Raw genomic sequence first — 13,892 nt, 5'->3', positions numbered from 1 at the left:
GATGTTTAAAGCTCTTTTGTGTTTAGAACAATATATATACTACTTTTTAAAGTATCAAATTGAATTTTTGTTCAATAAAAATCTTTCAAATGCGACTGTAGCTTTTTTTCCCCCAAAAACTTTGTCTTCAAAATAAGAGTACGTCTTATATTCCGAAAAATACGGTATTTCTGATCCAGTTTACCTCGTGCAAGTTCTAGAATGGGGTCCGGATAGGGTGCATGTTTATTTCCTAATTATAAGTACTACTAAATCTAACCACCTTTTGACTATTCTTCCTGACATTAAGATTACTAGGACTTTGGCATAGTGGTTAGGACGCTCGACTACCAACATGCAGGTTGCGGGATCAAAACCAGGCACCGATTATTCTCGTTATTTCAGCCGTGGGAGCGTTATAATATAATAGTCAATGCAATTACTCATTGGTATAAAGAGTAGCCCAATATATGGTGGCGGGTGCTACCATCTGGTTGCCTTCTTTCTGGTTCGCAGTTCGAAATTTAGAGATAACGGTAGGTAGTCTTAATAGTTTTGTCATAAACAAAACAAAATTAATAACAAAAAACTAGAAAATTGCGAAACAGATTTTGAATTGTAAGTACGTATACGGTTACTTTTAGTAAGGTCGTTTAATTAACATAAAGATAAAAACAGTCTACAATGCAACAATTCCCAGGAAACACAAAGCTTTAAAATAATAACTTTAGCTGCATTGTGTTCGACATGTATGTAGGTTGGGAAACATGGTATACACTTTTCGACTTATTTTGATGGTAGAATTTGTTGACCGATCAGTATAAAAATACCCTGAATCTTTGTCATACCATCTGATACAACACGAAAGGATAACAAAGCAAAGTAACAGGGTTTTAAAGCCAAATAATCCCGGCTACGATTCCTTATTCTAGCGTTTAGTTTTTCGTTGGTTTCTATGAGTTAACTTCCAGTTAGTTATATAGATAAGTTCTTTCACGGATATTGTATGGAGCTTCAGGAACTCTGTTGACAACTGAAAACATCCTTTTGAACTGGATGGTGAAATGTCTCATGGCTTCGGAGCATGCCAGCGTTAATGGTGCGTGACTTCTCATCGATACTCCACTGGAATTAAACAATTCACAATATTTCGTCTTAATTGTTTGAAGTTAAAGAACGAAACAAAATTACTACTGTATATTACTTTTTATGTGGTAAATATTGCATCTTTTGATTGAGATCTGACCCATCGGTAACAGCGATAAAATCAGCCTTAAGGCTTCGATGAACCTTGTGTATAGAACGTTGTACTTGCACCACTGACCTAAATAAAGTTCAAATACAAGAGTTTAGCAAAAACATGTGGAATGATATTTGACGTGGATGGAGGAGGGAGATAAACATGGGTAGTCAGTGGCATAGTGGTCTTTAAATTGGAGACCTTCCGAGCTGTAAGATTTATGATGTGAGTTTGTTTGTTTGTTAAGCACGTAGAAGTACAATGGGTGTGCCCATCGCAACGATTACCCCCCCCCCCTCCCCAAGCTTGTAATGCCAGAAAGGGTCTTCTACAACCCCTCACATATCTTGGATGTTGGCATACCATAGTTATAGTAGTGATTGAAACACTATTATTTAGTTCAGCGTCAAATTTCTTTGACATGAAATAATAGAGATACGCAACTGGCTGTTTAATTTGTGAGTTAGGCTTAACAGCGAACCTAACTTGTTGATGAGGTAATAAAATGCTTTCATTTCATTAAGTAGATTGAACTTGGCATTATTTTTACCAAATAATGAAAAAAACGATCATGTCCATCGATAACAATCGTTACAACAAGATTATATGAGCGTTGGAGATCAAAGAGAGAGAGATTGACTATTATATGTGTTACAAAACAAAGAGAGGGAGATTGATTGTTATAACCAGTGGTTGAATTGAGAGAACTCACTTTTGTGATCCACTTTGTAGTAACAGCGGGATCCAATCAGAAGATTAGAAATGCCAGTGTTTCAAATCCTCAAGAAGCGGAACGCTGTTCCTAACTGTTTCGCCCCAATTTAACCACTGATTATAAGATTGAGCATTATAACAATGATCTGGAATAAAGAAGATTGAGCATTATAACAATGTTCTGGAATAAAGAAGAAGATTGAGTATTATAACAATGTTCTAGAACAAAGAATGAGATTGAGTATTATAACAATATACTAAAACAAAGAAGAAGATTGAGCATTATAACAATGATCTGGAATAAAGAAGATTGAGCATTATAACAATGTTCTGGAATAAAGAAGAAGATTGAGTATTATAACAATGTTCTAGAACAAAGAAGAAGAAGATTGAGCATTATAACAATATACTAGAACAAAGAAGGAGATTGAGTATTATAACAATATACTAAAACAAACAAAGAAGATTGAGTATTATAACAATATACTAGAACAAAGAAGAAGATTGAGTTTTATAACAATATACTAAAAGAAAGAAGAAGATTGAGCATTATAACAATATACTGGAACAAAGAAGGAGATTGAGTATTATAACAATATACTAGAATAATGAAGGAGATTGAGTATTATAACAATGTATCAGAACAAAGAAGGATATTGGGTATTATAACAATAAACTAGAACAAATAAGAAGATTGAGCATTATAACAATATACTGGAACAAAGAATGAGATTGAGTATTATAACAATAAACTAGAACAAAGAAGAAGATTGAGCATTAGAACAATATACTGGAACAAAGAAGGAGATTGAGTATTATAACAATGTACCAGAACAAAGAAGAAGATTGAGTATTATAACAATATACTAGAACAATGAAGGAGATTGAGTATTATAACAATATACTAGAACAATGAAGGAGATTGAGTATTATAACAATATACTAGAATAATGAAGAAGATTGAGCATTATAACAATATATTAGAACAAAGAAGAAGACTGAGCATTATAACAATATACTGAAACAAAGAAGGAGAATGAGTATTATAACAGTGTCCGAGAGAAAAAGAGGAAAATAAATATTATAACAATGCTATTAAGTAAAGACTATTATTACAGTCTCACAGAGAGAAGACAGTTAGACTTTTGATATTTACGTAGAGCTAAGAAATAGGCTGGTTACGATAACAATGTTATAGGTGTGAAAATAACCTGGAAGTTAAACAGCTGACACAAAGACAATCACTTCGGCTGTTTGTCTTGTCTTTGTATCTGTACAGGGTACAGCAGACAAATCCATAAATGGTGAGTGATTAAAATGTTATAAATGTAGCACCCATGTTGTATTTTTTTCCTTTAGAAAAATTTCCTTCAACGTACCGCTTTTCGTAAATGCGCGTGCGTTATTCTGCCTCATTTGTCAATACGCTAAGGTTTTTGAGTTGGCCTAATATAAGTCACACTACCCATGCCCATATGACTATATATTACATATATGTATTATTATCCAAAGTAAGTTTGGTTGTTTTCCCCTTTCCCTCGTATCCACTGGAACAAGAGACTAGTTTGAAAATTATTAATGGTATTGAAATCGTAAAAGTAAATTAAATTTCTTTGGGAAAATGTGAACTTTTCTTCAGAAAACGCTCCCACCCCCAGTGGCACAGCGGCATGTCTGGTTTCTATACCCGTGGCGGGCAGAGCATAGATAGTCCTTTGTGAAGCTTTGTGCTTAACAACAACAACAACCTTCGGTCAGGCGTGTATTATCTGGTAGATTATCCCTGCTTCTTCTCTTATTTCCTTATATTATTTGTATTTTTTTATTTATGGCAAAACGAATAAGGCTGTCTGCCGCGGTCTCTAATTTTGAACTACTGACCAGAGGGAGGCAGCCAGTCCTCTTACTTACCGTCCACGCTAAGGGATTGACTAACTCTCTTATAACACATCGCCAACTTAAAGTACGGGGGAAATTTTGTGGTATCGCACGCAGCTCGCAAAATTTGAAATTCAGAGAACTACCACAGCCTCCACTCTGTGGATCAGCGATAAGTTTGTTTGGAATTTCGCATATAGCTACACGGGGGTATCTGCGCTAGCCGTACCTAATTTAGCAGTGATAGATTAGAAGGTTGGCAGCTAGTCAACACCATCCACCGCCAGCAGTTGCGCTACTCTTTTACCAACGAATAGTGGAATTGATAATAATATAATAACGGCTGAAAGGGCAAGCATGTTTGGTGACGAGGACTCGAACCCGCGACTCCCAGATTGCTCTAAACAGCAGGCCTGTAGAGCCCACGTATTGGGAATTATAGTTTTGTGTATTACTCAGGGTAATGAAATGACAGCAAAATTGGAGGAAATATGGCACCATAGCAGTAATTAATTGTAGTATATTTTTGTGTTACTCATTCGTTACCAGGGGCCCAGTAACGTCGTGGATCTACAAACACTTCGGTGCACAGACACCTCACAAAGATGAGTATTAAAAGGCCGAGAGTCTGGATATAATTCTAGAGTTAACTTGCAATCACGGGCGTCCACAGAAATTTTGCGGGGGGGGGGGGCATCGTACTGCACGCGCTTCATCGTTTTGATCTCAAACCAACATTTCAATAGAATATCCACATTACACACGATTATCTTTGACACGTCTTTGAATTAAACGCTTTTTAAGAATTTCGTACGCTGCTAATGAGAACAGCTTAGCACCCCCGACCTTTAAGATAATCAATTTAAATGTCGTAAAACAATTTTATAACCACCTCGAGTTCGTTTTACTTCTCCATAACATGTGTGTGTATATATCTATATTTCCACACTAATTGTATCAGTTGGATATCAAGCATGCATTCGTTTTGTTTTGATAACTTTTCACAATGGGCTGGCTATCTGTGCTGTACACGTGAAAGGGATCAAACCCAATTTTACCGCTGAGCCAGCGAGGAGCAAAATAAAGAAAACAAGAATGAAACGAGATCTTAATAAAAAGAAAATTTCCTCTTGTTCACTTGAGGAAATTTAAAAACGGAAGTTTTGTGTTTAAAAACAAACAAATAAAAGCCTTTTCTTTAGTCTTTTTTTTTTCAAAGTAATTAACTACTAAAAAAATTCCCGAAGGCAAATATGTTGTTTGTAAGTAACTCTGCGGTGACATCTTCGTGGCACATAACACACACTCACAAAACAACAACATGCAAGGTGAACGAACTTACCTCCTTTTGACATCATCCAATCGTACCAATAGACCGGTTGCTTTAAGTATTGAGACAACATATTTCTTGATTGAAGTGACCTCTGGTGGGGATTGGGATAACCTATATTCAAAAACACAGTAAGAAGTTTTTGAAATCAAGGTTTAATAAATATGAATATGAATCAAAGATGAAGAAGAATTTCGTGTCAGAACTTTGGTATTTTTATAAATAGTCTTAGAGAGTACGTTATTAATGTCGATCACTTTGGTTTAATAAGATTAGTGACTCATTGCTGTGATATCACGATATCTTTAACGTGTCTGACTTGCACACACACACACCGCTGCGTTGTTTTTACGTAAAACGTGCTCAGTTCTTCTGACCGTAAATTTACTTTCTTCTTGTTTCAGTGGTTGTTTTATTGTGTTATTTTCAGGAACGAAACGGCTGGTGTTTGCTTATTACAATTCGCATCTTATACCAAAGTTGACTAAAATACATTACTGTTTGGGAGATTTTAAACAGTTTGTATTTATTTTTGTGTGTTCGTAATGGCATAGAAGGTGGTATATTTATGGTCAAAATGACCAAGCTATTTCAATTGTGTTACTTATTATTCCATTCAAATCTACACCTACTTAGTTAAACGTACATAATTTTGGTGGGTCGTAATAACTATTAAATATTGTGTACTGGATGGGTCGTGATTGCTATTAAATATTGTGTACTGGATGGGTCGTGATTGCTACTAAATATTATTTACTGGATGGATCGTGATTGCTACTAAATATTTACTGGATCGGTCGTGATTGCTATTAAATATTGTTTACTGGTTGGGTCGTAATTACCCATCCAGTAAACAATATTTAGTAGCAATAACGACCCATACAGTAAACAATATTTAGTAGCAGTCACGACCCATCCAGTAAACAATATTTAGTAGCAATAACGACCCATACAGTAAACTATATGTAGTAATAACGACCCATCCAGTAAACTATATGTAGTAGCAATAACGACCCAACCAGTAAACAATATTTAGTAGCAATCACGACCCAACCAGTAAACAATATTTAGTAATCACGACCCAACCAGTAAACAATATCTTGTAGCAATCACGACCCATCCAGTTAGCAATATTTAGTGGTCGTTATTGCTACTAAATATTGTTTACTGGATGGGTCGTGATTGCTACTAAATATTGTTTACTGGATGGGTCGTTATTGCTACGAAATATTGTTTACTGGATGGGTCGTTATTGCTACTAAATATTGTTAACTAGATCACAGAAGAAAGATAAAAGTTTGTAAACTCTAGCGTACGGGTTTACCTTATCAAAAACCATCGTTTGTAATTACCTCTGCCACCTAAGGTTATATTTTCATCCCTGTGTATGTGTTTGTCAGCAAGATTTCTCAATTTGGACTAAAGTTGGTATACATTTGGACCGTGACCCAACTTAGAAGTGATTAGCTTCTGGAAGGTCAAGTTCACGAAAATCCAAAAAAATTCTATCTGTTAACAGGAGGACCGATTTTTCACATTAGCTCTATAACTCAGTCAAAAATGATCGGATTTTGATGAACTGTAGTGAACTATTATTCATCGTTGTTCTGCCAAAAATGGGCCGTGTCCGTTGATAACGAGGGACATTCGAACACCTTTTCTTATTTTGTGAGGACCGAATATGATCAACGCTGCTTGGCGGAGGTTTGTGCTCTACTGAGCGCCCTCTAGTTTACTTTGTTTTTTAAAAGTTTCAAATAAAGAGTAATCACAATTACATAAACGAACCCCGTTTTTAAAATTGCTTACATAACGAAAAGGAGATTTAAACTTTATGGGTTTTTTGTTTTGTTTTGTTTTGAAGTTAAGCACAACGCTACACAATGGGCTATCTGTGCTCTGCCCACCACGGGTATCGAAACCAGGTTTCTAGCATTGTAAGTCCACAAACATACCGCTGTGCCACTGGAGATCAAACTTTATGGAAGAAAGGAAAATTATCGTTTTGTTGCAAAATTATTTTTTCTGGTCTTCGGTTGCTCTCTTACCAATGAGGTTTTGAAAGGTCAGTATCAGTACTATCAAAATATAAAATATTGATTTGTTACTTTAAACGTTATTGAATGAAAAGCAAAACGTTTTTACAGACATTTTTTTCTTCTTCTTTTTTTCTGAGAAACTCCTAAAAATTGAAAGCACGAATTGGACTGTCACTGTCAACAGTTGAAACTTGGCGTTACTTGCGAATATAAAACCTTTTTTTCAATTTAATTTTTACTATGAATCCCGGGCCCCATTAGATAAGAAAGCCCATATTATTCTTAGCTTTGTTTAATGTAAACTGGCCTTTGTTACGAGACATTTCTATTGACGTAAATAAAGCCATGACTTGTATAACCAGAATGTTTCTTTAATAGCTCAACATTCCGCTTTTACAGCTTCGTCAGGAGCTATCGATATGTTACAAGTTCACAAATTCAATTGGATTAGGAGTTAAGTGCTTGAACCCACAACATTTCAACTCCTACTGTCTGCAGGCAGTTGTGGGAAGGCAGTTACCCTTAATATTTAGATATAACCTTAAAGTAGAAATAAACCACCTTAAGTTTCTACTCCCAACCTCCACCCTGTTATGAGATGTACAAAAAAGGCAAAAGTATTCTGATTTTCTCTTCTTTACAATATTCTGTATTTGAGGCTATCATTAGTTGTTGTTGTTTTTCTCTCGTAACACTATTGTAATTTGTAATAACTTGTCTTACAAATTCACAATGGAAAACAGGCATTGTTAGAAATTCTGTTGAAAGAGGTCGCTTTAACAAATAAAGTTCTATGAATATGATACGATACCGAAAAGAACATCATGCTCGCATGGGTCTGAAGAGGATGTTATATTTTAGTAGGACATAATTCAGTGACGTAACCAAGATGAATCTGCCGTGGCCGTGGCTTCGTTAAGTGTGCGTGACCAAGTATTGTTTTTAAAGAAAGATTAATATTAAAATTACATTTTTATACTGAAAAAGTTAAGACTTGAGACCACTATTTGAGAATATATACTCCTTAGTGGCTCAACGGTAAGTCAACAGGCTTACGACGCTAAAAATCGGGTTTCAATACATGTGGTGGGCAGAGCACAGATAGCCCATTGTGTAGGTTTATGCTTAAAACAACAAACAGATCAACAATTAAATTGGGAATATAATACATACTATTGTCATAAAACAGTCGGGGAAGGTAATTCCACCTGGATACTCTACTGTAACTTAACACAAAAATTAATATGCCATTAATAGTACAATGAAGATTAACGTTGTTAAGGGTTCTAGCGTGGTCAATGTGACTGCGTTCGAGCAGGATGGGGGTATAGGGAAGTTATGATGATAATAATTTCACAGGGAAAATGTATTTTGTCACTATTTATTCAAACCAAAACCATAGTTTTCTTTAGACATATCGAAAAATAGGGATTGTTTTATAGATTATTATTTGTGTCACTAATTGAACTTGGGGACCATTCTAAAGTGAGCATAACCATATATGCCCCCATCCCCCTCAGTGGCTCAGTGGTACGTCTGACCGGCTTATAACGCTAAAAACCAGGTTTCGATACCCGTGTACACTTCCTAAGCTGGTTGAACCTAATCTGGTATATTTGGGATTACGGCCGAAAATATCGCTAACAGCGAGGGTACGCAACTGACGAAACAATGCATTATAATCTCTATAAGTAAGAACGTAATAACAGTTTATCTAATTAACTATACTTATTACCGCGTTAGTTGTTAGTTATGATGGCAACCTACACAAGCAAATATTGTGTATCAAACCTAAAGGACAATGATTTAGTCGACTAATGATAGCTTAAGACATTCTCGAAAAGTTACGTATTTCGTAAATATACCGCAAAACGCGCTAGAAACGTGCCTTCTACGGTTTAGACGGTACTCACCCGTTTCGCTGATGGTTTCGTTACCTTGGTTACTAGTAGCTAGCAGATCCCTCACTTACTGAAATGTGGGGCACGAAGGCACATTACATAAATTTGGCAAGAAATGACTTCATTTGCTGTGCCACATGTAAGAAGTTTTTATCATCGATCAAAAGTTGAGGGTTCTAAATGGCCAATACAGGTGTCCTTCACAGTTTTAGGGCGTGGCTTCATCGGGGAAGCCCAGAGTATTAAAAGAACCGTTGACCTTGAGTAAAATCTGGCTGTGTTCGTACGGCACGCAATTTTTAATCTTAAAGAAAGTTGGCTTTCTTGTATATCGAACAAGGAAATCTTTGTATCATATATTATTAGTGTTTAGTTTTAACCTTTATTGTCTCGTACAATCAGAGGGGGAAAATTACTGTTTATTAGTTTATTCCAGCGGCGTTCTTATCACTTCAGTGGTGAGCTTCAAGGGCTTATAGAGGTGAAATTCCTGGCTCGATCCCCGCGGCGAATGCAGTTCACATTAGCCCAGTGTGTAGCTCTGCGATAAAAAAAAATATCGTCTCTTTAAAACAACGACAAAGGTATAGTGTTTGTAACATGGCAAAATAGTGAACGAGAAAGAAATAAAAGCATAGGATGTGATATTTTATTATTATAAATCTATTTTCTTTGTGTCAGGATGTAATTTTTTATTATTGACCCCCAGTGGCAATGCGGTATGTCTGCGGACTTACAACGATAGAAATCGAGTTTCGATACCTGCGGTGGGCAGAGTACAGATAGCCCATTGTGTAGCTTTGTGCTTAACTTCACACAAACAAATCTTTTATTATTGTAAATTTATTTTCTTTGTGTAAATTATTTGTCAGTTAAGCTTCCAAATAAATAATTTCAGTTTTCTAGAAACTAAACGTGCATGTGATGTTTGTTTGTTTATAGTTAAACATTAAGTTGTCTGTGCTGTTCCCATCATTATAAACCCTCAGAGTCACTGTGGGTTCATGTGATGCGAAAAGCAAAATTATTTATATCAAAACTGAAATATTTCTCGAATACTTTAATCCGTCATATTCGCATTGCTAAAATTAACAAACTTAAAATTGGAAATTTGATTATTTGTTTTTATTAACTCCATATCCATGCAGTTTTTATTAGGTGTTTAATAAACCCAATTGCGACTGGGATTATTCTTTATACACCCAACCTTTTAATATAATCAGTTATCTTTATATTTTGTTACGTGTAATAAGAGTTACCTGTTTTAATTATTTTGGAAACAGAGGTGCTTAATATTGTTGGTTTAATATAGTTACTCTACATTGCAAATGGCTGAATAGTTGGTATGTTCAGTACGAACAACACCTTACGTGACTCAAGGCCTAAGAGGCCAGGTGTATGTCCCCAAAATCAGGGCTTGAGTTGTATAAATTTATCAAATGGAGCTCAGTTTCACAGCCCCTATGAGGCGGGTGGGAGTGATGACGTCACAATATATGTTGACACAGAAAAGTAACTCAAATGTAGAAGAATAACATTTTGCAAAGTAGGCCTGCATAGGCGATATGAATTGGTAAGATTGTGGTAGCTTATTTTTAATTTATGTGTTCTTGGACATTCTATAACAGGAACGTTTTCATAAAAAGTTCTAACAACAGGAGCGTTTTCACAACAGTTTCTTACAACAGGAACGCCGCTCCGGTTCGCTCCACTTCAACTCAAGCCATGGCCAAAGTTCAGGCATAGTCATCCCTAATTTTGAACTGATGACCAGAGGGAAGAAAACCACCCTGCCACCCACGATCTACGCTAAGATGTTGACTGTCACTTTTATAACGGAACTGGCCGTGTCTCTTCGTTACACACCAGTAAGCTTGAGGGTTCGTAACGCTAGAATTTATGGTTTGATTCATGCAAAGGATACGGTGCACAAATAGCTCATACTACTGTTTTGTGCTAAAACAGGTATACTATTGAAAATTCAAGTTTTCATCAATTTGGAGGGAAGATCAAATTAGTCCACACGGGAACCGATCGGTAAGTTAGATGGTTTATAACACTAGAATTCGAGGCTCGATCTCTGCGGCATCAAGCCTATCGTGTAGTTTGGCTCAAAAAATAAACAACGCTTACATTATTAATAAAATGTCACTATACATTAAAATCTGGCTATCTAAACTGTAACAAAGTCAACACACACTTCTTGTCATGTGGTAAATCCACGTTTATTATTAATATTATTTATCATTAATAATAAACAAGGCTTACATTATTAATAAAATGTTACTATACATTAAACTTTGGCTACATGAACTGTAACATAGTGGCACAGCGGTGTGTCTGCGGACTAACAACGCTAGAAACCGGGTTTCGATACCCGTGGTGGGCAGAGCACAGATAGCCCATTGTGTAGCTTTGTGCTTAACTTCAAAACAAAAACAAAAAAACCATGAAATTTAAACCTCGTTTTGTTTAGCAATTTTAAAAACGGGGGTTCGTTTATGTAATTGTGATTACTCTTTCTTTGAAACTTTTAAAAAACATGCTTCATGCTTTACTTCAAACAAACAAGTTATACATGTGACTCTAAGGCGTTGCTAAGATACCGGTTAGTAACTAGTATTCTCACGTATATTAGAACTGCGTAAAAATGTATTATGTAAAGTATGAAAAACTCTTCCATTTTTAGATGTTTCTGAAACTTGTTAGATTATCATTATTAAAAGGTATTTTGAAGAACTGTTGTTCCGTTTTTATAATTCCTTGTTAAAGATTTGAAGGTAGGGTTACTAGATACGGTCTCCTAATTTACTTGTAGAAAGAACTAGTTTAGTTTTATGGTTTTCTAACTTACTGACAGGGGGAGCTAGTTTAGGAAGAGGAACTTTGCTTGATATCGAAATTCGGAGTTCACATTTTTAGCATAAGTAGCTGAGAGTGGTCATTCCATTTGGGCAGAGGGATCATTCCACTAAGGCAAAGGGATAATTTAATTAAGATATGTTTAAGCATTTTCTGGAATTCATCGTTTGCGTTTTTCAAGTTATAATAGAATTACTAGAATGGGTTCCATAATGTACCCATAGATGGAGTCGGTGTAGTTATTTTATTTTTCCGTGTTATATTTTGTTCTTTGTTACTAACTCAAACCTACACAAAGGGCTGTCTGTTCTCTGTTCGCCACGTGTATCGAAACTAAACTTTTAGCGTTATAAGCCCTCACATTTGCCGCTGAGTCATTGTGGAGGTTTCATGGATATAAAAAAAATTGAGGAAACATTGTACACTCAAACGAACAAACAAATGTTTATGAAAAATATAAGTGACATTTACAGGAAATATTAAACTATAAACCATCAATATGTCATATGTGTTTACAAAAAAACAAACAACAGTTGTGAAATCAAGATACAAAAACAACAAGAATAGCTATATATATATATCAAATTGCTTCTGTTCAACAGCACATTACAGAAAAACTATATCAACATTGACCCATCAATCTTCATAAGTGCTGAACGGTTAATCTGAAAAAAAATTAAGAATAAAATTTTTGGGAGGGAATTTCACACACACACACAAAACGGAATTTTCTCCGTCGACTGATGGAAAGAACGCTAAAAACACAAAAGAGGAATGTGTTTGGGTATATATTTGTTGTTATTTGATATATATATATATATATATATATTCATGTTGGTGTTATATATACATGCATGATTTTATTGTACCATGTTGAATAAGTTGAGTTGAATTTGATATCTCCTCTTTGATACTTTATATAGAAATGGCAACTGTCAAAAAGTGCTGATTTCGGTAGCGATTTTTCCTTGCGCTCATTAAAATGATAAGGAACGGTGGCATCCAGCGGCAAAAGATCCAGCAGATACTTAGCGGAGCTGAGCGCTCTGTTGTGCTGGATGCACCCATCGCATCGGAAACCAAATATTTTTCCAGCAATGGATTACAGTCAGTTTATTTTGCTTAAATACGCATCTAATACAATTTTTCTTATTGAAATAACGCATGGAATGATAAAAGACGGTTATAAACGGCCCACTAGACAATAGTATTACATATACGCTCTGATCCAAGCAATTGGGTTGACTACAATAGTTTCAACAAGCATCTGCTAGTATATTTATACTTTACCGTAATATGTGTTATGGACTGCATGCTTTAGCCACGACTAAAGGCCGAGTGTTGTCCGGTAGTTAGTGTGCCGGAATGCGAACTTGATAGTCCATGGTTCGCGTCCTGTTGACGTAAAATAACACTTTGGGGATACTGGTGCGTTATAAGAGTGACGGTTAAATTTCACTATTCGATTACATTTGCTCAAGAGTTGGCGGTGATTGCTGTTGACCAGCTACATTCCTTCTAGTCTGTTTGTTCAATTTGAAGAACTGCTAGCGTAGATAGCCCCTGAGTAAACAAACGAAACAATCGTCGTCTAGTGTGTAAATCAATGTTTCAAATTGTTTTTTTTTGTCTTGATAGTTCCAAACTCCAGGGTTCGAGTCTTAGATAACCCATTGTTTAGCTTTGTGATACAAACAAATGAACCCCCCTGGTCACTATATCTCAACGTTTGGTCACGATATTTGGGTGAATTGCTGTTCATGCTTCCGCTTATGGTTTGTTTTTCATTGTATGAGGTAGTATTTCCGCTTAACGGCCCAGCATGGCCAGATGGTTAGGACGCTCGACTCGCAATCTGCGGGTCGCGGGTTCGCATCCCCATCCCACCAAACATGCTCGCCCTTTCAGCCGTGGGGGCGTTATAATGTGACGGTCAATCCCACTATTCG

General features: G+C 35.9%; 1 protein-coding gene across 3 annotated transcripts in view; it reads right to left on the bottom strand.

Moving 5' to 3' along the window:
* LOC106464651 (elongation of very long chain fatty acids protein AAEL008004-like) overlaps positions 1-13,892 on the bottom strand; it is a 42,548-nt gene that overhangs the window by 20,810 nt on the left and 7,846 nt on the right. The window contains exons 1-2 of one of the 3 annotated variants that reach the window (XM_022392403.1): positions 9,498-9,516; positions 5,154-5,255 (exon numbers count right to left, since the gene is read on the bottom strand). In XM_022392403.1, coding sequence (XP_022248111.1) covers positions 5,154-5,214 — 61 coding nt within the window. In that variant the 5' untranslated portion in view covers positions 5,215-5,255; positions 9,498-9,516. Of the gene's footprint in view, positions 1-5,153; positions 5,256-9,093; positions 9,197-9,497; positions 9,517-13,892 lie in introns of those variants that run through there. The other 2 variants (XM_013924810.2, XM_022392402.1) reach the window with 2 other exon arrangements.

This window comes from Limulus polyphemus, unplaced genomic scaffold, assembly GCF_000517525.1.
Source record: "Limulus polyphemus unplaced genomic scaffold, Limulus_polyphemus-2.1.2 Scaffold1710, whole genome shotgun sequence".
NCBI lineage: Eukaryota > Metazoa > Arthropoda > Merostomata > Xiphosura > Limulidae > Limulus > Limulus polyphemus.
Note: the sequence above shows the minus strand (reverse complement) of the source record. Positions and strands in the feature narration are given on the sequence as shown.